The 23,692-nt window shown below is 45.6% G+C and overlaps 1 protein-coding gene across 1 annotated transcript in view; it reads left to right on the top strand.

Moving 5' to 3' along the window:
- The first annotated feature begins 1,714 nt into the window (after positions 1 to 1,714).
- Positions 1,715 to 23,692, top strand: part of LOC141161419 (uncharacterized) — a 41,317-nt gene continuing 19,339 nt past the window's right edge. Inside the window, exons 1-5 of the mRNA XM_073646230.1 lie at positions 1,715 to 1,904; positions 3,573 to 3,902; positions 17,296 to 17,598; positions 23,056 to 23,160; positions 23,271 to 23,501. Coding sequence (XP_073502331.1) covers positions 1,715 to 1,904; positions 3,573 to 3,902; positions 17,296 to 17,598; positions 23,056 to 23,160; positions 23,271 to 23,501 — 1,159 coding nt within the window. The remainder of the gene's footprint in view (positions 1,905 to 3,572; positions 3,903 to 17,295; positions 17,599 to 23,055; positions 23,161 to 23,270; positions 23,502 to 23,692) is intronic.

Here is a 23,692-nt window from a genome sequence, read left to right as displayed (position 1 = left end):
CGCAGCGCTGAGATGTCCCGGACCCGGCGCTTAGCATGGGGCCGGGGGCCCCATGAGGAGAGAGACTCACAAGAGGGGGCCCCCAACGGGGCTCCAAGGGGGCCCCTACCGGCTGGGCCCCACACTGGAGTCAGGGCAGACATGCCCTGATGGCGGCCCTGCTGGAGGCTGGAGGGGCCCCCTCTCCCTCGGGGCCCCCGTTCAATGAACCGGCTGCACAGGCGGTAGTTCCGCCCCTGCGTCTGTCACATGTGCTCAGTGTGAACCTGCTTTTATCTGTGAAGAGCACAGGGCGCCAGTGGAGACTTTGCCAATCCTGGTTTTCTGTGACAAATGCCAAGCATCCTGTACAGTGTTGGGCTGTAAGCACAACCCCCATCTGTGGACGTCGGGCCCTCATACCACCCTCATGGAGTCGGTTTCTAACCGTTTGTGCAGACACATGCACATTTGTGGCCTGCTGGAGGTCATTTTGCAGGGCTCTGGCAGTGCTCCTCCTGTTCCTCCTTGCACAAAGGCAGAGGTAGCAGTCCTGCTGCTGTGTTGCTGCCCTCCTATGGCCCCATCCACGTCTCCTGGTGTACTGGCCTGTCTCCTGGTAGCGCCTCCAGCCTCTGGACACCATGCTGACAGACACAGCAAACCTTCTTGCCACAGTTCGCATTGATGTGCCATCCTGGATGAGCTGCACTACCTGAGCAACTTCTGTGGGTTGTAGAGTCCGTCTCATGCTACCACGAGTGTGAAAGCAGAACCAACATACAAAAGTGACCAAAACATCAGCCAGAAAGCATTGGTACTGAGATGTGGTCTGTGGTCCCCACCTGCAGAGCCTCTCCTTTATTGAGGGTGTCTTGATAATTGCCAATAATTTCCATCTATTGTCTATTCCATTTGCACAACAGCATGTGAAATTGATTGTCAATCAGTGTTGCTTCCTAAGTGGACAGTTTGATTTCACAGAAGTTTGGTTTACTTGGAGTTATATTCTGCTGTTTAAGTGTTCCCTTTATTTTTTGGAGCAGTGTAGTCGCAGACAAGTTGTACAGATCTTTTTTGTTGCGTGATTCTTCTGAAAGTTACTATCGTGTGAAAGTGTTCTGCACCTTGGATATAGGCTTTAAAGGGGAAAGGATAGAGATAAATTGACGCGATTCCTCATTTGCATGTTTTAAGTCACTGTTTCTCTTTTTGTCTTATGGGAATCATTGACTTTTGCAACAAATCTTTTAAAACGGCGCTTATAGCTCATGAACTTTGAACAAATTAAAAAAGTGTCCTTTTTTTATTCACATGCTGCAAAATTGACACAAAATAATTTGACTGTACATGAATTCACTCAAGGAAGGAGACTGGAGTAGATTTGTGCAAAAATTTAGCTATTTTTTTAACAGTTACAAATGATGAATCGGCCGTAAAAAAAAATAAAGAATGAAAAATGAGAAACCTCGCCCTCGATGATGAATATACCAAAAAAAACAAACAAATGAGAACAATCAGGCGAACGAGTAAAATAGATTTTAAAAAAATAATAAATAAAAGAAGAATTTGGTAGAAATCAAAAACCAGGCTGAAAACAACATAAACTATAGAAAAAAAGGCGTAAATGCAATAATGAGTCGGGCCCAAATATGTTTTTAAAGAAATAACGCTACTACTGTATCATTTACTGCATAACTAATGTAAAAAGAAGGATCTGCCGCATGTGAGGTTAATGGTTAACCCTCCTGTGTCCAGAATAGAAAGTGAAACTATTCGGGAGAGGAGCAGTCACTGGGGGTGGTGGAAACTTTCATGTTCTCTGAACTTTTCTGCTAATCTAAAGGGAGAAGATAATGAGAAATATTGGATGTATCTAATGGACGTCATCAGGATGTTCCTCTTCTTGGCTCTGGGTCCCTCAGGTCAGTGCGATATTACAGGGGTCGTCCACCGAGTAAGAGAATACGCTGGTGTCATGGAGAACGGGCACAACTGGTGATGTAGTTATTAATAGGCCTATAGTAAAAAGTCTGAGGGTCTTGGTTTAGAGGAGGATCAGACATTAGAGGGGACTTTTGTGGCGTTTACGTAGATGTGATGGATGCCGTAGGGTGTGAATGGCGTCTCTGTCGTTTGCTCTCCATGAACGTAGGAATAAAAGCATTTACAGATAATCACTATCTAACTGTCCCACCGTAATCACACTCCAGCTATGGCGGATTCTTAGCCAGGACACAAACAGTAAAGATGTTATCACTTGTAGGTTACATTCCCACAATGATGTTTTGGTGAGTTTTTGACGCTGCATTTTTATTTATTTTTTGCACAAAAAATGCAGCATCTTAAATATCCAGCAATGTGAATAGAATTTATGGTGCAAATCTGCAGTTCATTTCCTGCTACATGCAATACCGGCAGCCCTTCTGTGAAATGATCTAACTGTGCAAAGCGGTGAAAATCCGGTAATACCTGACGCCAGGGTCGGACTGGATGGGTGGGCCCACCAGAGGATTTTCCAGTTATCCGGTGGGCCCGTCCATCCAGGACCTGCCCATCCACCGCACTTCTCATTTGCTGAAGTGCAGCTCCTTCACACTGACTGCGCCTGCCTTCTTCTATATTTGATTCACATGCACCGCTCGCTCCTTAGAGAGCAATGAGGGTTTAATTCTGTACCCCATATCTCCCAACTTTCAAAGAAGAGAAAGAGGGACACATCATGCGTCGCGAGCTCCAGCAAATTTTGGCCACACGCAAATTCATGACCATTTACCATTTATTTCTCCCAGAGCCGGCTCCAGGTTTTCGTGGACCGCAGGCGAAAGAGTCTCAGTGACCCTTTTTAGCACATGCCACCGTTCATGATGCACAGATACCACAGAGAAATATATATATAGTACAATGCCAAAGACTTCACTGACTTCTTACATTACATGAGCGATATCTATTGTAAATTCTACAACAGCTCAGAAACCGGCGAATCCCCGCAGCTCACAGTGCAGACCGGACAGTATAGTCCTCCACACAGAATAATGAGCCTCATATATTGCTCCATACAGTATAATGGCCCCATTATATTATATTATATATATATACATACTGTATGTCAGGGTGCGGGGTTAATCGGTCCATGATCATGTAGGAAAAAAACACTTTGACACTAAAGGTGGCCATACACATTGGCAAAAGTAGGCTGATGGTTGAACAGCCGTTATATGAACAATTATATGGGGATTCCTAGTTCCTCTGAAGCAGCTGTACACATTTTAGTCCATATTGTCGTTACAGTCGCATATTTGCCCACAGTACTGATTTCGTCTGGATGACCCATATGAGCACTATCTGTCATTAGTAGCCTAAAACGATCATTTGTTGTTAAATTTTAGCCAAGGATCAATCACTTTAGTGAAAATTGTCTGTTTTGTTCAAGTGTAGAATAGTAACCTCCGGAAGAAAGGCAGTTGCTCTTTTCTCCTTCCTTTGATCTCAGATGATTACCATTCTCCAGTTACTATAAAATATGAATATTTAGTGATCAGTATGTAAATGCCTGGTGATAATATAATGAGTATACATGTGATTGTCCACAGTGTCGTCACTAGAGCTGGCCGGACTATCAAACTATTTTGCCAGTCTTGGATCGGACGCTCGGGTTCCTGTCTTAATCTCAGTGGACGAACCTCCTGTAGATCTCAAACATCTCACAATATTCTGGCACTTTCTAAATAAGGAAATTCTGAGCTATAACAAAACTCTAAAGACAAATTCTTCTAGATATTTTCTGAACATAGAAGAATTAATAATCGGGATTGGTATTTTGACTATTTCTAATGTGCAAATATCTGATGGTGGAAGATACAAGTGCTCAGTGATCTACGGCTCAGAGAAGAAGGAGAAGGAGGCCTCGTTGGACATTAGATGTGAGTCCATTATTTTCTTTTCTATATGTATATTAATTTATGTCTGCTACCGTTATGTTGTTGCTGCGGATGAAGAATAACAGAGTCTACTTATTTCGTCCTATAGTTAATGTGGAGGAAAGTCTATAACTTCTCCCATAATCTCCATTTCACTACACATGTAGAATGTGTATATTGTTATATTTGGTGTTTTGGATCACTATGTCTTCTTCTGTATAAGCTATCTCATGCATAGGGCAGGCGATGCCAGACTTGAGACTTGTTTGGATGGAATTATATATAATATATATATATAATACTAGATGGTGGCCCGATTCTAATGCATCGGGTATTCTAGAATAGGTATGCGGCCGACCGGGCGCAATCAGCAGAGCTGTGTTTAAATTTGGCGCCAACCGCGGTGTTTAAATTTGGCGGCAATATCGCGAATTTGCATGCGGAGTGTACATGCGGATTGTACATGCGGATTGTACATGCGTTTTTTCTGCCAGGTAGAAGCGTTTTTGCAGCATTTCTGCATGCGGGTCGTCAAGCGCTTTTCCAAGCGATTTTAGCATCATTTGGAAAAGTGCTTGACAACTTGGTCGCACTATACAAATCCATGCAACCTGCATGGATTTATATTGTGTGACCATCTGCTGCTTTAAATGCAGCATCGATAGTAAAAAAAAAAGAATTAAAATTTTTAAAATAAAAAAAAACATTATACTTACCTCTTCGATGGCCCCCGGTCTCCTCAGAGATGCGTCCTGGCTCCCTGGCAGCTCGCGATGGTGTAAAAGGACCTGCCGTGACGTCATGTGACAGGTCACGCGACCGCCGATGTCAGCTGATGTCGGAAGTCGCGTGACCTGTCACATGACTAAATGACATCACGGCAGGTCCTTTTACACCATCGCGAACCACCAGTGAGCCAGGACGCATCGCTGAGGAAACCGGGGGCCATCCGAAGGTGAGTATAATGGTTTTTTTATTTTAATTCTTTTTTAACTACAGGTACTATGGTACCCAGGTCAGATGAGAGTCTCCTCTTCTCCAGACCCAGGTATCATCCGCGCATTGAATCGCATAATATCCACATGTGTACATGTAGTCATGTGTTATGCGGTCCAATGCAAGTCAATGGTGGCTAAAACGCCGCGATTCTGCAAAATGAATGGATGTGTTGAGAATTTTTCTGCAATGATAATCCGCATCGGAAATTTCCGCAGCATGTGCACAGCACATGCGGATTATCATTGGGAAACATGGCAGACAACTTAACATGCTTTTTTAATGCGTTTTCATGGCTAAAATGCAGCCGCGGAAACGCATTAAATCCGCATCCTGGGCACACAGCCTTAACTTCATAAAAAACCTCCTGAAGTAAGCTAACTAGGAAATACAGCAATGATGAGATGTATAGTATGTAACATGGAATATAAAAAATTAAAATCAAAAGGTAGAGACATAGAAGCTGATGTAATCAAGGTGGTAGAAAAGGATACAGGAACTTCCATATGAGAAGTGGGGAGGGATCCAGGCATAGGTCACTGATTTATTACTAGATGGAGTGAGAGGTCCCACGTTTCAGTCATGGAGATCTCCGGGGGATTCCAGAGTGGTGGGAGGGGGAGGAAGAGTACCTGCGAAAAGGGATTCCAGAGTGGTGGGAGGGGGAGGGAGAGTACCTGCGAAAAGGGATTCCAGAGTGGTGGGAGGGGGAGGGAGAGTACCTGCGAAAAGGGATTCCAGAGTGGTGGGAGGGGGAGGAAGAGTACCTGCGAAAAGGGATTTCAGAGTGGTGGGAGGGGGAGGGAGAGTACCTGAGAAAAGGGATTCCAGAGTGGTGGGAGGGGGAGGGAGAGTACCAGCGAAAAGGGATTCCAGAGTGGTGGGAGGGGGAGGAAGAGTATCTGCGAAAAGGGATTCCAGAGTGGTGGGAGGGGGAGGAAGAGTATCTGCGAAAAGGGATTCCAGAGTGGTGGGAGGGGGAGGAAGAGTATCTGCGAAAAGGGACTTCAGAGTGGTGGGAGGGGGAGGAAGAGTATCTGCGAAAAGGGATTCCAGAGTGGTGGGAGGGGGAGGAAGAGTATCTGCGAAAAGGGATTCCAGAGTGGTGGGAGGGGGAGGAAGAGTATCTGCGAAAAGGGATTCCAGAGTGGTGGGAGGGGGAGGAAGAGTATCTGCGAAAAGGGATTCCAGAGTGGTGGGAGGGGGACGGAGAGTACCTGCGAAAAGGGATTCCAGAGTGGTGGGAGGGGGAGGGAGAGTACCTGCGAAAAGGGATTTCAGAGTGGTGGGAGGGGGAGGGAGAGTACCTGCGAAAAGGGATTCCAGAGTGGTGGGAGGGGGAGGAAGAGTACCTGCGAAAAGGGACTTCAGAGTGGTGGGAGGGGGATGAAGAGTACCTGCGAAAAGGGATTTCAGAGTGGTGGGAGGGGGAGGGAGAGCACCTGCGAAAAGGGATTCCAGAGTGGTGGGAGGGGGAGGGAGAGTACCTGCGAAAAGGGATTTCAGAGTGGTGGGAGGGGGAGGGAGAGTACCTGCGAAAAGGGACTTCAGAGTGGTGGGAGGGGGACGAAGAGTACCTGCAAAAAGGGATTTCAGAGTGGTGGGAGGGGGAGCAAGAGCACCTGCGAAAAGGGATTCCAGAGTGGTGGGAGGGGGAGGGAGAGTACCTGCGAAAAGGGATTTCAGAGTGGTGGGAGGGGGAGGGAGAGTACCTGCGAAAAGGGATTCCAGAGTGGTGGGAGGGGGAGGGAGAGTACCTGCGAAAAGGGATTCCAGAGTGGTGGGAGGGGGAGGGAGAGTACCTGCGAAAAGGGGTTCCAGAGTGGTGGGAGGGGGAGGGAGAGTACCTGCGAAAAGGGATTTCAGAGTGGTGGGAGGGGGAGGGAGAGTACCTGAGAAAAGGGATTCCAGAGTGGTGGGAGGGGGAGGGAGAGTACCTGAGAAAAGGGATTCCAGAGTGGTGGGAGGGGGAGGGAGAGTACCAGCGAAAAGGGATTCCAGAGTGGTGGGAGGGGGAGGAAGAGTATCTGCGAAAAGGGATTCCAGAGTGGTGGGAGGGGGAGGAAGAGTATCTGCGAAAAGGGATTCCAGAGTGGTGGAAGGGGGAGGGAGAGTATCTGCGAAAAGGGATTCCAGAGTGGTGGAAGGGGGAGGGAGAGTACCTGCGAAAAGAGATTCCAGAGTGGTGGGAGGGGGAGGGAGAGTACCTGCGAAAAGGGATTTCAGAGTGGTGGGAGGGGGAGGGAGAGTACCTGCGAAAAGGGATTCCAGAGTGGTGGGAGGGGGAGGAAGAGTACCTGCGAAAAGGGACTTCAGAGTGGTGGGAGGGGGATGAAGAGTACCTGCGAAAAGGGATTTCAGAGTGGTGGGAGGGGGAGGGAGAGCACCTGCGAAAAGGGATTCCAGAGTGGTGGGAGGGGGAGGGAGAGTACCTGCGAAAAGGGATTTCAGAGTGGTGGGAGGGGGAGGGAGAGTACCTGCGAAAAGGGACTTCAGAGTGGTGGGAGGGGGACGAAGAGTACCTGCGAAAAGGGATTTCAGAGTGGTGGGAGGGGGAGGGAGAGCACCTGCGAAAAGGGATTCCAGAGTGGTGGGAGGGGGAGGGAGAGTACCTGCGAAAAGGGATTTCAGAGTGGTGGGAGGGGGAGGGAGAGTACCTGCGAAAAGGGATTCCAGAGAGGTGGGAGGGGGAGGGAGAGTACCTGCGAAAAGGGGTTCCAGAGTGGTGGGAGGGGGAGGGAGAGTACCTGCGAAAAGGGACTGAGGCAACATTAGTGGGGTAGCACCACAAGAGAAGCAATAGTATATTGACACCTGTATTTAGGAATGCATCTATATAATGATTCCTCTATGTATATGATATCTTTGAATTTATGCTGCAATTTGACTGCCTTTTCTCTTTATACCCACTTTCCCCTTTCCCCTTTCAGTTCTGATGAAGGTCTGTACCAGGACTGAAAACGTTTAACTCTATATGAATGCAAATAAAAGGAACTTGTTTTCAAAGAGAAAGTTTTTCTGCTCTATATAAAACTTTGATGATTTGGGGCCATAATCCTGATTTATAAATAATTAACCCCTTCACTACCTTTGACAAACATGACGTCCCTGCCTTTGATGTAGGCTCGCACACCTATTTCCCCATACTTGATGACTGATTTGCCTCTAACATCCAGCTCTTAACTAGTTAATTCTCGCTGTTAATTAGAGATGAGCGGTGTTCGACTAGAACTGTTCGCCAATCTCAAATTCGAGCTGTTTTGGGCGGTGTTCGAGTTGTTCGACGAACCCGAACGATTTGCAAAAAATTCGGCTGTTCGAGGTTATGTTCGATAACTGTTCGTGCACCAAAAGCGTGTCCTGCATGTCTGGCGCTATTTAGAGCACCAATCATGCAGGGATTGTCTGCCACTCACTGTAATGCCACAGCCATGGTGGTTGTGGCATTACAGTGATTGCCCAAATCGATGGGAACAGTGCCAACAGTGAAACATGAAAAGCCGGCAATTCAGCAGCGGCATACACCGGTACCCGACAATTTAGAACCGAAAGAATAGAGCTTCACACATAGATTAGATAGATAGAAACATGTCAGCCACATATATACGAAGTACAGTGAAAGTGCTGCTTACTGTACTTGTCATTTAGCGTAAAGGATTTATCAAAAAAAATAATAGTGTTTTCATGCACCGTCTCTTTAAAAAAGCCGGCCGGCAATTCAGCAGCGGTACCCGACAATTTATAACAGACAGAATAGAGCTTCACACATAGATTAGATAGATAGAAACATGTCAGTCACACATATATGAAGTACAGTGATAGTGTTGGTTACTGTACTTGTCATTTAGTATTAAAATAAAGGATTTATTATTAAAAAAATTGGCGTGGGGTTCCCCTTAATTTTAGGCTCTAGCGGAGGTTAAGCAGACGGCTGGGGCAGATGTTTGAAGCCTGGGAAGGGGGTAATACCCACGGAGCTTCCCAGGCTACTAATATCAGCCCCCAGCTGAATACATAGCCTTTACTAGCTATTAAAATGGGGGACCCCCCAAAAAAAATGACGTGGGGTCCCCCCTAATTTAATAGCTAGCAAAGGCTAGGCAGACAGCTGGGGGCTGATATTAATAGCCCAGGAAGGGAGCCATGAATATTGGCCCCCTCCCAGGCTAGAAACACCAGCCGTCAGCCGCCCCAGAAATGGCGCATTCATAGGATGCGCCAATTCTGGCACTTAGCCTCGCTCTTCCACGCTGCCCTGTAGCGGTGGCAGGGGGTAATAGGGTTGGGGTTGATGTCAGCTTATAATGCCAGCTGACATCAAGCCCAGGTTAGTAATGGAGAGGCGTCTATAAGACACCCCCATTACTAACCCCATAGTCAAAGTTAAAAAAAACACAAACACCCAGAATAAAGTCCTTTAATTGAAATAAAGACACAATCCTTTATTGTTCTAAATTAAACCATACTTACCGTCACGCCCATTCCAGCTGAAGCCAACGATCTCCTGCAATAAAAGAAAAATAATAAAGCAACCTCATCCTTACCTTTCCATGGTTCCCACGACAGCTTCAGCTCTGCTACATCGAGATGACAGGCTGGACCGCAGCAGAACGCTGCCATCCAGCCTCTCATCCCGCAGACACTGAGAAGCGCAGGCTTGCTTGCGCTGCTCAGCGTCTCTCTGTGACGACATCCAGATGAGCCGAGTTCATGTCCAATGAACTCGGCTCACCTCATGCACGTCACTGACAGCGTGGGAAAATTCTCACGCTGAAGCGGTGAGTGCAGGAGAATTCTCCCACGCTGTCAGTGACGTGCATAAGGTGAGCTCATGTCCAATGAACTCAGCTCACCTCCTGCACGTCACTGACAGCGTGGGAGAATTCTCCTGCACTCAGCGCTTCAGCGTGAGAATTCTCCCACGCTGAAGCGCTGAGTGCAGGAGAATTTTCCCACGCTGTCAGTGACGTGCATAAGGTGAGCTCATGTCCAATGAACTCAGCTCACCTCCTGCACGTCACTGACAGCGTGGGAGAATTCTCCTGCACTCAGCGCTTCAGTGTGAGAATTCTCCCACGCTGAAGCGCTGAGTGCAGGAGAATTTTCCCACGCTGTCAGTGACGTGCATGAGGTGAGCCGAGTTCATTGGACATTAACTCGGCTCATCTGGATGCCCTCACAGAGAGACACTGTGGAGCGCAAGCAAGCCTGCGCTTCTCAGTGTCTGCGGGATGACAGGCTGGATGGCAGCGTTCTGCTGCGGTCCAGCCTGTCATCTCGATGTAGCAGAGCTGAAGCTGTCATGGGAACCATGGAAAGGTAAGGATGATGTTGCTTTATTATTTTTCTTTTATTTCAGGAGATCGTTGGCTTCAGCTGGAATGGGCGTGATGGTAAGTATGGTTTAATTTAGAACAATAAAGAATTGTGTGTTTATTTCAATTAAAGGACTTTTTTCTGGGTGTTGTGTTTTTTTTAAATACTTTACTAGAAATTCATGGTGGTCATGTCTAATATTGGCGTGACCCCATGAATTTCGGGCTTAGGGCCAGCTGATAATGCCAAGCTGGCCCTAACCCCTTTATTACCCAGTGAGCCACCGCATCAGGGCCCTGGATGAGTTGGGTACAGCGCCAGAAGATGGCGCTTCTATGAACGCGCCATTTTCCGGGGTGGCTGCGGACTGCAATTTGCAGCGGGGGGGGCCCAGAAAGCTTGGGCCTCCCTGCGCTGCAGATTCCAGCCCCCAGCTGCCTAGTTGTACCTGGCTGGACACAAAAACAGGGCGAAGCCCAACGTCAATTTTCTTTAAATTATTTCATGAAATAATTAAGAAAAAAAGGGCTTCCCTATATTGTTGTGTCCGGCCAGGTACAAATAGGCAGCTGGTGGATGGGGGCAGCCCGTTCCTGCCTGCTGTACCTGACTGGACACAAATATAGTGCGAAGCCCCACGTCAATTTTTTTTAAATTATTTCATGAATTTCCTGAAATAATTAAAAAAAATTGAAGTGGGGCTTCGCACTATATTTGTGTCCAGCCAGGTACAGCAGGCAGGAACGGGCTGCCCCCAACCACCAGCTGCCTATTTGTACCTGGCCGGACACAACAATATAGGGAAGGCCTTTTTTTCTTAATTATTTCATGAATTTTATGAAATAATTAAAAAAAAAGTACGTGGAGCTTCGCCCTATTTTTGTGTCCAGCCAGGTACAACTAGGCAGCTGGGGGCTGGAATCTGCAGCGCAGGGAGGCCCAAGCTTTCTGGGCCCCCCCCCGCTATAAATTGCAGTCCGCAGCCACCCGGAAAATGGCGCGTTCATAGAAGCGCCATCTTCTGGCGCTGTACCCAACTCATCCAGGGCCCTGGTGCGGTGGCTCACTGGGTAATAAAGGGGTTAGGGCCAGCTTGGTATTATCAGCTGGCCCCAAGCCCAAAATTCATGGGGTCACGCCAGTATTAGACATGACCGCCATGAATTTCTAGTAAAGTATTTAAAAAAAACACAACACCCAGAATAAAGTCCTTTAATTGAAATAAAGACACAATTCTTTATTGTTCTAAATTAAACCATACTTACCGTCACGCCCATTCCAGCTGAAGCCAACGATCTCCTGCAATAAAAGAAAAATAATAAACCAACCTCATCCTTACCTTTCCATGGTTCCCACGACAGCTTCAGCTCTGCTACATCGAGATGACTGGCTGGACCGCAGCAGAACGCTGCCATCCAGTCTGTCATCCCGCAGACACTGAGAAGCGCAGGCTTGCTTGCGCTCCTCACTGTCTCGCTGTGACGGCATCCAGATGAGCCGAGGTCATGTCCAATGAACTCGGCTCACCTCATGCACGTCACTGACAGCGTGGGAAAATTCTCACGCTGAAGTGCTGAGTGCAGGAGAATTCTCCCACGCTGTCAGTGATGTGCATGAGGTGAGCTCATGTCCAATGAACTCAGCTCACCTCCTGCACGTCACTGACAGCGTGGGAAAATTCTCCTGCAATCAGCGCTTCAGCGTGAGAATTTTCCCACGCTGTCAGTGACGTGCATGAGGTGAGCCGAGTTCATTGGACATGAACTCGGCTCACCTGGATGTCGTCACAGAGAGACGCTGAGCAGCGCAAGCAAGCCTGCTCTTCTCAGTGTCTGCGGGATGAGAGGCTGGATGGCAGCGTTCTGCTGCGGTCCAGCCTGTCATCTCGATGTAGCAGAGCTGAAGCTGTCGTGGGAACCATGGAAAGGTAAGGATGAGGTTGCTTTATTATTTTTCTTTTATTGCAGGAGATCGTTGGCTTCAGCTGGAATGGGCGTGATGGTAAGTATGGTTTAATTTAGAACAATAAAGGATTGTGTCTTTATTTCAATTAAAGGACTTTATTCTGGGTGTTTGTGTTTTTTTTAACTTTGACTATGGGGTTAGTAATGGGGGTGTCTTATAGACGCCTCTCCATTACTAACCTGGGCTTGATGTCAGCTGGCATTATAAGCTGACATCAACCCCAACCCTATTACCCCCTGCCACCTCACCAGGGCAGCGTGGAAGAGCGAGGCTAAGTGCCAGAATTGGCGCATCCTATGAATGCGCCATTTCTGGGGCGGCTGACGGCTGGTGTTTCTAGCCTGGGAGGGGGCCAATATTCATGGCTCCCTTCCTGGGCTATTAATATCAGCCCCCAGCTGTCTGCCTAGCCTTTGCTAGCTATTAAATTAGGGGGGACCCCACGTCATTTTTTTTGGGGGGTCCCCCATTTTAATAGCTAGTAAAGGCTATGTATTCAGCTGGGGGCTGATATTAATAGCCTGGGAAGCTCCGTGGGTATTACCCCCTTCCCAGGCTTCAAACATCTGCCCCAGCCGTCTGCTTAACCTCCGCTAGAGACTAAAATTAAGGGGAACCGCACGCCAATTTTTTTAATAATAAATCCTTTATTTTAATACTAAATGACAAGTACAGTAACCAACACTATCACTGTACTTCATATATATGTGACTGACATGTTTCTATCTATCTAATCTATGTGTGATGCTCTATTCTTTCTGTTCTAAATTGTCGGGTACCGCTGCTGAATTGCCGGCCGGCTTTTTTAAAGAGACAGTGCATGAAAACACTATTATTTTTTTAAATAAATCCTTTACACTAAATGACAAGTACAGTAAGCAACACTGTCACTGTACTTATTATATATGTGACTGACATGTTTCTATCTATCTAATCTATGTGTGAAGCTCTATTCTTTCTGTTCTAAATTGTCGGGTACAGATGCTGAATTGCCGGCCGGATTTTTTAAAGAGACGGTGCATGAAAACACTAATATTTTTTTAATAAATCCTTTACACTAAATGACAAGTGCAGTAACCAACACTGTCACTGTGCTTCTTATATGTGTGACTGACATGTTTCTATCTATCTAATCTATGTGTGATGCTCTATTCCTTCTTGTCTAAATTGTCGGGTACCGGTGTATGCCGCTGCTGAATTTGCCGGCCGGCTTTTTTAAAGAGAGTGTCTTCTGAGCAGTTTGTCAGCTTTTGGACACCTTTGCAGGTGTTTTCTATGTGTTTCTATGTGTTTTTGTTTGCCTGCCATTGGTTTTAACGGTGTTCGACGGTGTTCTAAGGTGTTCGACGAACAGTTCGACGAACAGTTCCTCGAACATCCCGGTGTTCGACGAACCGAACCGACCCCGAACACTACGGGGGTGGCTCAACACTACTGTTAATCACTGACGGAGGGATTTAACATGCGCCAGCCAGAAGCACTGAAGCACTGCTATGTATAGTGAGATGATCTCAGCTTCAAGTCTCCTAATGGGAATATTGAACCATAAAAAATAAAACAAAAATGATAAAAAAAAAAAAAAAATACACACGTTTGGTATCGCCACGTCCAGAAACGCCCGATCTCTCAAAATATAAAATAAATTAATCCGATCGATAACGGGAAAAAAATCAAAACGCCAAAAGTGCAGTTTTTTTGCCGTTGCGACATTGCAATAAAATACAATAAGAGGCGATAAAAACATTCTATCTACCCCAAAATGGTATCAGTATAAACATCAGCTCAGGGTGCAAAAAAATAAGCCACCACCCAGCCCCATATCCCAAAAAACTAAAACGAAAAAATTTGTTTTATAAAGTAAAATTTATAAATTTCCAAATTCTTTTTCACCACCTAAATAAAAAATATATATATGCATGTGTTGGTATCTCCGTACTCGTACTGACCTGGGGAATCATATTGCCAAGTCAGTTTTACCATATAGTGAACATGGTAAATGAAAAAAAAAACAAAAACAATTGTGGAATGGCACTTTTTTTTTGCAATTTCACAACGCTCGAAATTTTTTTGTTCGTTGTTCAAAAGTACAACTTCTCCCACAAAAAACAAGCCCTCATACGGCTATAGCGACAGAAAAATAAAAAAAAAGTTATGGCTCTTGGAATAAGGGGAAGAAAAAGCAAAAATGAAAAAATGCAAAATCGCTGCCTGGAAGATAGCTCCGCCTCCAGAGCTAATTTTAATAATAGGGGGATGACCATGCCATCTGCCTGCCTTCCTATCTGTTCTGTTCTCTAGCCCGTTCACCTGTTGCCAGTGCTGATCGCCCATGTTCAGCTGGGCATCTGCTCCTTGTTGCTGGCCCTACATTTGCAAACATCTCCTTCCTTGTCCTGTTACATTTTTATAAAGTGCAACTTCTGTCCCTGCCATTGCACAGCCATCCATATCCTGGCTGCACTGTGTTTTATCCTGCTACACTGTATTGCTTCTGCTGGACTGCCATTGCTAGCACTACCCTTGCTTGCCCTGTCCTGTGCTTCTGCCGCTGCAACTACGCTGCAACTAAATGCCCAGATACATCTTCTGCACTTGTCCAGTGTGTTGCGCAGCTATGTTGTACTGGTCTGGGAAGTGTATTCTCTTGACGGTACAAAAACATGAAACCACTCTCAAAATTGGGTTATTTTATAAAGGCTTGTTGACAAGTCTTTTTGGCCATTGCTTCTTCACTTTGAAAACAGTCTGCCTGTTCCTGCTTCATAACAACAGAGATAATCTTTGGATGGTTGGATAAAAAACCTTTGTAATTGATTAATTATTTTCAAAGCTGTTGTTGACCCCAATTTTTTTTTCACTCTTAATTGAGAAGTCAGTTTAAAACAGCTAACCAGTTCCTGCTCTCTAAAGGGATAATTTTTGGACGGCTTGTAAATAAGCTATTGGTACTTTATTTATCAAAGTGCAAAGCTCTTAATACTCCCCAAAAAGGGATAATTTTTGCACCACTCCTTGAGAAAAAGCTACGACTTACTCAATTTGCAATGCCCGTGTATAAATTGTAACATACCTGGCGGCGTCCTTGCATGGTGGTCCATCTCCCACTGTGCAAGAGCGCGCACTTGATCTCCAGTCCAGAATGTCTCTCTGGCTTCCCTCCATGCTGTCTGTTTGTGTCTGTTTCTGCTGCTTAAGGGCGGCGCCCGATCACTTCCTGCTTTTTGTACCTGCTGTGGGTCACACCCCTTGTGCGTCCTCGGCCTATTGCTGTCTGTCACCTGGTATATAGCTCAGCTGCTCCCATCTATCCCTGCCTGAGCATAGTGTTTCATTCAGTGTGTGCTTGCACTCTGAAGGTGCCAGGTCCCGTTCTGTGTTCTCTTGTCTGCCTATCCTGGAGGCTGTATTTCCAGGCCTGTCTGAACACGCTCCTAGCCTGTTCCTCCTGCCTTCTAGGGGCTGATTACCTAGACCTGCTCCTGTATCTTGTCTGTCCTGTCTGAACACGCTCCTAGCCTGTTCCTCCTGCCTTCTAGGGGCCGATTACCTAGACCCGCTCCTGTATCTTGTCTGTCCTGTCTGAACACGCTCCTTGCCTGTTTGTCCTGCCTCTCTGGGGGCCGTATTCCCAGACCCGCTCCTGTATCCCGCTGCAGTGTCGGTCTCCTCCGTACGCTCAGTTCCAGTCTGAACTCTCTCCTATCCTTTACCTGTTTTGCCTCTATGTCCGTTCCTTTCCTTTTTCTGCAGAGTCTGAACTTGTACCTAACTCCTGTTTGTTGTCTCTGTACTCCCGTTTGTGAGTTTGTGGTCCACTCGTTACTTCACTGCAAGTACCCTGTGGGTATCTGGCTCTGCCTTTCTCTTCCTGTCTGTTCTGTGTGAACAGAGCCCTGTCCCCCCTACTCAGCCTTGCCTGCTCTGACTCCTTTGCTCACTGCTCCGGCGGTTCTAGCTTGCTCTGACTCCTTTGCTCACCGCTCCGGCGGTTCTAGCCTGCTCTGACTCCTTTGCTTGCTGCTCCGGCAGCCTTGCTCTGCTCTGACCCTTTTGCTCGCTGCTCCGGCAGTCTCGCTCCACTCTTGCTCACCGCTCCAGGCGGCCTCGTCCTGCTTTACTCTTGCTCACTGCTCCAGCAGTCTCGCTCAGCTCTGATCCTTTGTTCACCGCTCCTGGCGGCCTTGTCCTGCTCTACTCTTGCTCACCGCTCCAGGCGGCCTTGTCCTGCCCTGTTCTTGCTCACCTCTCTGGGCGGCCTCACTCTGCTGTGTTTGTCCGCCACATCTGTGGTTCTGTTCCTGAGTTCCAGTGTGTACTGGGTCCTATCCCGCCAGTGTCCCTACCTGCTAGTGCCTCCCTGTCTGCACTCTAGCTGTGCTTGCCTGTACCCCTCTACCTGTATTGTTCCTGAGTCCCAGTGTGTACTGGGTCCTATCCCGCCTGTGTTACTACCTGCTAGTGCCTCCCTGTCTGCACTCTAGCTGTGCTTGCCTGTACCCGCCTGCCTGCATACCAGTCGTGCCTGCCTATACCCACCATTCTGTGTGCCAGCCTACCAGTCTGTTCCTGTATTCGCCTGTGTGGGTCAACAGCCGTGTCCGGGGTCTGTCCTGGAGTAGCACCTGGTCCCTCTGCTCGGTTCCTCCTTGGTGCACTGGCGTCGTATGCCGTCGTGCGACCCTGGTCGGATCGGATGAATACCTAGTTACGCCCCTCCAGGCATTCACTCTCCGGCACGGTCCAGTGGAATCACTACAATCACACGCACACGCCGCTCAGCCCGGGCGTGTGCATAACATAAATACAAGCAAAGGAGCCATCTTCCCTCAGAAAAGAATAATTTTTGGATTGTTTTTAAAATTTTGCCTGACTAAAACATCTGTTTGTGCAGTGTGCTATTAAATAGGCTGTCAGTTATCACCAGTTACCACTTATTAGCTTCCAATATTTGGATAGGGCTGATGGATGTTGCACCCCTTCCGATCTAATATTAATGACCTATTCTGTGGATAGGTTATCAATCTAAGAGTCTAGGACAACCCCTTTAATAACCCGGTCACACAATAAATATCACATCACATATTTATAGAGATGGTGATTGTAATCACGTTTTTATCAGCTCCTCCGCAGGTGACAATCACGGATAAGATGGTTGTACTGAATGCAGAGAGTGTCCTGCGCTGCTCCGTCACTGGATTCTTCCCTCCAGACATTGATATTAAATGGTTCAGAAATGAAGAAAAACTGGTGGATAATATTATTCTTGGTGATACCTGGAGAAACCAAGACAGAACCTACAGTGTGAACAGCACCGTGACCATCACTCCCACTGAAGAGGACAGAGAGCGGATCTTCTCATGTAGAGTCCAACATAAGTATCTACAGGAACCGCTTCAGGAAGACTTCCATTTGGTGTATGAAGGTAAACTTATTATTAAAGGTGGTCACCTGGAACTTTACAAGGTGCCGTGGTTCTCTAATTAGTCTAATTAGTTAAAGACAATCTATCATCAGGATTTTGCCATTTAATCTGAGAGTAGCATAATATAGGGCAAGTGATATCATTGTTATTACCACCAATTAAAACAGTAAATAATATGTCACGTTTTTATAAAGTATAAATTTGATCTTTTTCATACAATTTACAAACACAACTGCAAAAAGATTCCATGAAAAAACTATTAACAGTCATTAAAAAACAGAAAACTGGAGCAGCGTAGTTACAGATTAGTAAAGCACAATAGTGTCCCATTTATCACAAAGAATAATAGCATAGGCAATCCTGATACATAGTCTCTAAGCAGAAGTTAGAAATAAATACTTTCATATGCCCTACTCCATAGCAATAGATGGCAATTGTGAGACAAACTCCTAAGCATATAACCAGCCCCTATAATAGTCAACCAGACAAGGCTTATGAATGACCCTTGTCAGCCAGAAGCACCTAGTTAGAAATCAAGGTAGGTCTATACAAACCATGTGCCATAGTGTACTGCACCACACCACACTGCCCAGTACCCCAACGCGCGTTTTGCGTGTAGCTTCGTCAGGGCGTGTTCCTTAGCGGTATATATAGTGTAAATATGACCTGTGATCAAACTGTGTTGATGGGCTCGTGCGCATGTGTGCACAGCGAGAGCTCCAATTGGACACTGAGCGGGAGGAGGAAGCAGTGATGACGCGGCCCACAGAAGACCAAGAGTCACCATCTTAAGGATGGGAAAGTCCTTTATCGATTCTAATGCATCCCTTATTTTAATAATAATGCCACAGCGATTATACAGTTAGGTCCATATATATTTGAACAGAGACAACATTTTTCTAATTTTGGTTCTAGACATTACCACAATGAATTTTAAACAAAACAATTCAGATGCAGTTGAAGTTCAGACTTCCAGCTTTCATTTGAGGGCATCCACATTAAAATTGGATGAAGGGTTTAGGAGTTTCAGCTCCTTAACATGTGCCAGCCTGTTTTTAAAGAGACCAAAAGTAATTGGACAGATTAAATAATTGTAAATAAAATGTTCATTTCTAGTACTTGGTTGAAAACCCTTTGTTGACAATGACTGCCTGAAGTCTTGAACTCATGGACATCACCAGACGCTGTGTTTCCTCCTTTTTGATGCTCTGCCAGGCCTTCACTGCGGTGGTTTTCAGTTGCTGTTTGTTTGTGGGCCTTTCTGTGTGAAGTTTAGTCTTTAACAAGTGAAATGCATGTGTGTCACCCTGACCTGGATGCCACAAGTGTAATTAAAGCTGTGTCTGAGAGCAAGGGGGAGGTTCTCTAGTCAGGGGAACATTAGCATGCAATGCCTCCTGTCTCAGGCCAGTAGGGGGAGCTGGCTGCCTTTATAAAAGCTGGTGCTGGGGGCAGGGTTAGGGAGAACTGGACGACCTATCTGAGGATTCAGGTCCCAGAGCAGAGAGGGACAGTTGTGTTGCACCTAAGAGGAAGTGTGGCAGTAGGAGAGCCACAAGCCAGAGACAAGAGGCGAAGAGAGCCTGTCTTGGCAGAGAAAAGACTTAATTTTACCAGACTTTGGTGTCTGAGGCTGGAAGGATTCCACATCCCCCAGCAGAGAACCAGTCCGCAAGGGACTGTACATTCCTTGGCCTAAGAAGCCTGGAGGCCCTGCCACAACCGAAGGGACCAGTAAAGCCGTACAAGGCTGGGAGCAGAAAGGAACCCACGTCGCAGGCCATACAGGCGAGAAAACACGGAAAGCTCGGAAACGTGGGCTGTTACCCTATCAGGAGGAGATAGCCAGAAGGAGCGCAGAAAGCACGGTAGACCTACACCCTCACCCTGACCAGGGCCAATTTCCTAGTTGCTCTCAGACATCCAGGTCCCCTCCCAGCCGGGACTGTTTGTGGGTCAGTTTACCTGTTTAGTAAAGACCCTGGACTGTAACATGTTGTCTGTGTGCTCCTTGCTCCTCCAGCACTACCAGCACTGGGACTCTCACTACCATCACTCCCACCATCCACTATACTGCCCTGGGGCCGCACTCTTCCCGTGGGGAGTCACACTACCCTAGCTGCACACCTCATCAGCCCCAGCGGTCTGCATGCAGCGGCGGTTCTTAATAACCGCAATCCACGGGTGGCGTAGTCGGACATAAACATCAGGACATAACGGACTACCACTGGCCTGACCACCCTGAGCCTCGGAACTGGGTTGCCACTACTACTCCCACCGTTTCCCTATTGCCCGGATCCGAGTGCCCCACGGCCCAGGGGGCGAGTCACATGCTCAATTGGGTTGAGATCAGGTGACTGACTTGGCCATTCAAGAATATTCCACTTCATTGCTTTAATAAACTCCTGGGTTGCTTTGGCTTTATGTTTTGAGTCATTGTCCATTTGTAGTATAAAACGACGACCAATCAGTTTGGCTGCATTTGGCTGGACCTGAGCACACAGTATGGCTCTGAATACATCAGAATTCATTCGGCTGCTTCTGTCCTGTGTCACATCATCAATAAACACTAGTGACCCAGTGCCACTGGCAGCCATGCATGCCCGCGCCATCACACTGCCTCCGCCGTGTTTTACAGATGATGTGGTATGCTTTGGATCATGAGCTGTTCCACGCCTTCGCCATACTTTTCTATTTCCATCGTTCTGGTAGAGGTTGATCTTGGTTTCATCTGTCCAAAGAATGTTCTTCCAGAACTGTGCTGGCTTTTTTAGATGTTTTTTAGCAAAGTCCAGTCTAGCCTTTTTATTCTTGATGCTTATGAGTGGCTTGCACCGTGCAGTGAACCCTCTGTATTTACTTTCATGCAGTCTTCTCTTTATGGTAGATTTGGATATTGATACGCCTACCTCCTGGAGAGTGGTGGTCACTTGGTTGGCTGTTGTGAAGGGGTTTCTCTTCACCATGGAGATTATTCTGCGATCATCCACCACTGTTGTCTTCCGTGGGCGCCCAGGTCTTTTTGCATTGATGAGTTCACCAGTGCTTTCTTTCTTTCTCAGGATGTACCAAACTGTAGATTTTGCCTCTCCTAATATTGTAGCAATTTCTCGGATGGGTTTTTTCTGTTTTTGCAGCTTAAGGATGGCTTGTTTCACCTGCATGGAGAGCTCCTTTCACCGCATGTTTACTTCACAGCAAAACCTTCCAAATGCAAGCACCACACCTCAAATCAACTCCAGGCCTTTTATCTGCTTAATTGAGAATGACATAACGAAGGGATTGCCCACACCTGTCCATGAAATAGCCACGGAGTCAATTGTCCAATTACTTTTGGTCCCTTTAAAAACAGGGTGGCACATGTTAAGGAGCTGAAACTCCTAAACCCTTCATCCAATTTTAATGTGGATACCCTCAAATGAAAGCTGAAAGTCTGAACTTCAACTGCATCTGAATTGTTTTGTTTAAAATTCATTGTGGTAATGTCTAGAACCAAAACTAGAAAGATGTTGTCTCTGTCCAAATATATATGGACCTAACTGTAAATATGTCTATTATAAACAGAGTATGATGTCTATTTCTCATTTTCGATTTGTCCTAGGTATATAAATCTTTGACATAATTCTTTGCAGATATATTGCCATCTTGTGATTTTTTTTTTTTTGGTCATATCTCATATAGAGAGAGATTATATGGAAAAAAGGTTAACAAAAATAAATATAAAAAATAATAATAGTAAATATATAAAAACAGACAAAATGTAAATTAGGAAAGAAAGATATAAAGAATAAGAAATAAAAAAATAAATAAAAAAATATAAAATAAAAAATAATTAAAAGGAAAAAAAAATAAAAATAAATAAAAAAATTAAGAGAAACCAAATAAGATTGGCTATAGTGCATTATATCAAGGATACATTTCTTTTTTATTAGTCAGGCCCATCTAGAAGAACCACCCTAAATGTATATAGTAGACCACAGTGTGTTAGTAAATCGTAATCTTCAGTCCAATTCTATAGTGTAGCGGTGCAGCGCACACACGATCCCATTCATATGGTCTATAATACAATAACAGAGAAACAAGAAGAAAGGTCATGGACCCAGAATCCCACAGCAATATCTAGATTCATGGAAGGAATGGGGCGAAACTAACAAGATCATTTAAGCCCGTGAGTTTGACTGTATTCCAGAATCGTGATCCATTTAATTTCTTTTTGTGCTAATAGTTTTTTATATCTCCACCTCTCTCTCTTGGGTGGATCTTGTCTATGTCTCTAAGAAGTTATGATAGTCTCTAAAGTGCTTAGGAATATTCTTCAATTTTTCTATATCATCAGGTCCATCAGCTTTTGCTACATTTTTTTATGTCACGTAAAAGTTCTAAAATTCTAATTCGAAAGAGGTGAGACCAATATAGATAACTTTACACGGGCATATAACCCAATGGATGTTGGATGCCTGGGGAAAGACAATTGATACGATGAAAAATTTTGAAATTTTGTGCGTTTGCAGAATTGCAAAAATCAAAGGCCCTATCAACTTGTGAGCAGGCCCCACAAGGACCCCACGGAGAGCAACCCCATTTGGGGCCAGGTAGTTTAGACAGAGAGGTTTGTGGAGGTGATGGAATGTAATGACTTCGAACCAGTAGATCATTTAAAGTTTTTGATCTCCTGGGATAGGTTATCAATCTAAAAGCTTATCAGAGAAGGGGGCAGAGTCGGACCACTGCTCACAGGAGCACCAGTCTGGCAATAATGGCAAAGTGGAAAAATCCAGAATCTGCAGGAAATGAGGAAAAATATTAAAACATTATTTTATTAGCAACATAGTTTAAAAATAAAAATCAAAACATACAAAAATAATAAAACGACACGGGTCCACGCTTTTTGAGCGTAACCGCTCTTAGTCCTGTTTTAATATACTTACCTAATTTCCTGATGAATTTTTCCATTTTGCTACTATACCTTCACCCACAAGTCGGTCTGGCGCCTCAATTCAAGGCATTTGATATACAACTTTTCTATATTTTGTTACTGACAGTAAGAGTCCCCAGGTGATAAAACCTTCACATTAAGTAAACAGTACACAGCCTAATAAGTGACACATCACTGAAATCTGTCTTTCAGCCCCAATCTCCTGTTCTCTTTAGATTACATAGAAAAAAAACAGTTGACAGATTCCCTTTAATTGTTTTCCAGGCAGGTGTCCTTACTTTTTGTAGCATCTCTAGGACAGGAATTTCAGTAAAAAAAATCTGCTGTGAAAGATCACCTATTCAAAAAAAAAATCCATCTAAAAAATAATAGAAATTCCTCCGTAAGTGGCATTCATTTCACTTTTCAAACTAAAGAACAAAGCACATAAAGATGTGAGAGCAGCCACAAGTAAGGATCAGGTGATGGCGACTCTGGAGAAGTCTCTGCTGTATACATTTGTCCTTCTTCCATTTCTGCAGATAGAAGCTCGGCCGGGATTATCATTATCTTTTCTCTCATCCCTGTTATACTGATAACTATCATCGCTGGTGTTGTGTGGAGGATGGAAAAATCAAGGGAAAAAGGTAATGCAGTGATGGGTCCATGCCACCATAAAAAAGCAGAAATCCTTACTGACGACTTATGTGATTTCACAGGAAATGTAACGTTTCATCATTTTTTGCTCTCCTGACAGCACCATTCATAGTCAGAGACATCGTGGGTCCTCTTACATTGATGGATGGAGAGAAGGCCACCCTGTCCTGCACAGTGGATAACGCCCCCGAGGATCTACGTGTGACTGGGCTGATAAGAAGCTCTGGACAGGAGAAGGAGATAAAGGCATATCAGACGAGAGGACATTCAGAAGAAAAAGAGGAGAGTTTACTGGATACATCCTATGTGATCAGATCACAAGTGGTAGAGAGTGAGTATTCATCATCCCTGAACTTCATACCCCATATAGAGAGCCATAAAGACATCACCTTCATCTGCAGAGGGGTCTCCGGTAAACACAAGAACGAGACCTATCTCTGTAAGATGATTTATGGTGAGACATTTACTTTATATGACCTATTTCGTAGCATTATGCTGTTATTATTCCTTGTAATGATTAAC

Source organism: Phyllobates terribilis, unplaced genomic scaffold (genome assembly GCF_046119375.1).
Source record: "Phyllobates terribilis strain yellow unplaced genomic scaffold, ASM4611937v1 Scaffold_9__5_contigs__length_417890890, whole genome shotgun sequence".
In the NCBI taxonomy this organism is placed as follows: Eukaryota; Metazoa; Chordata; class Amphibia; order Anura; family Dendrobatidae; genus Phyllobates; species Phyllobates terribilis.
This window is presented reverse-complemented; position numbering and strand designations above follow the sequence as displayed.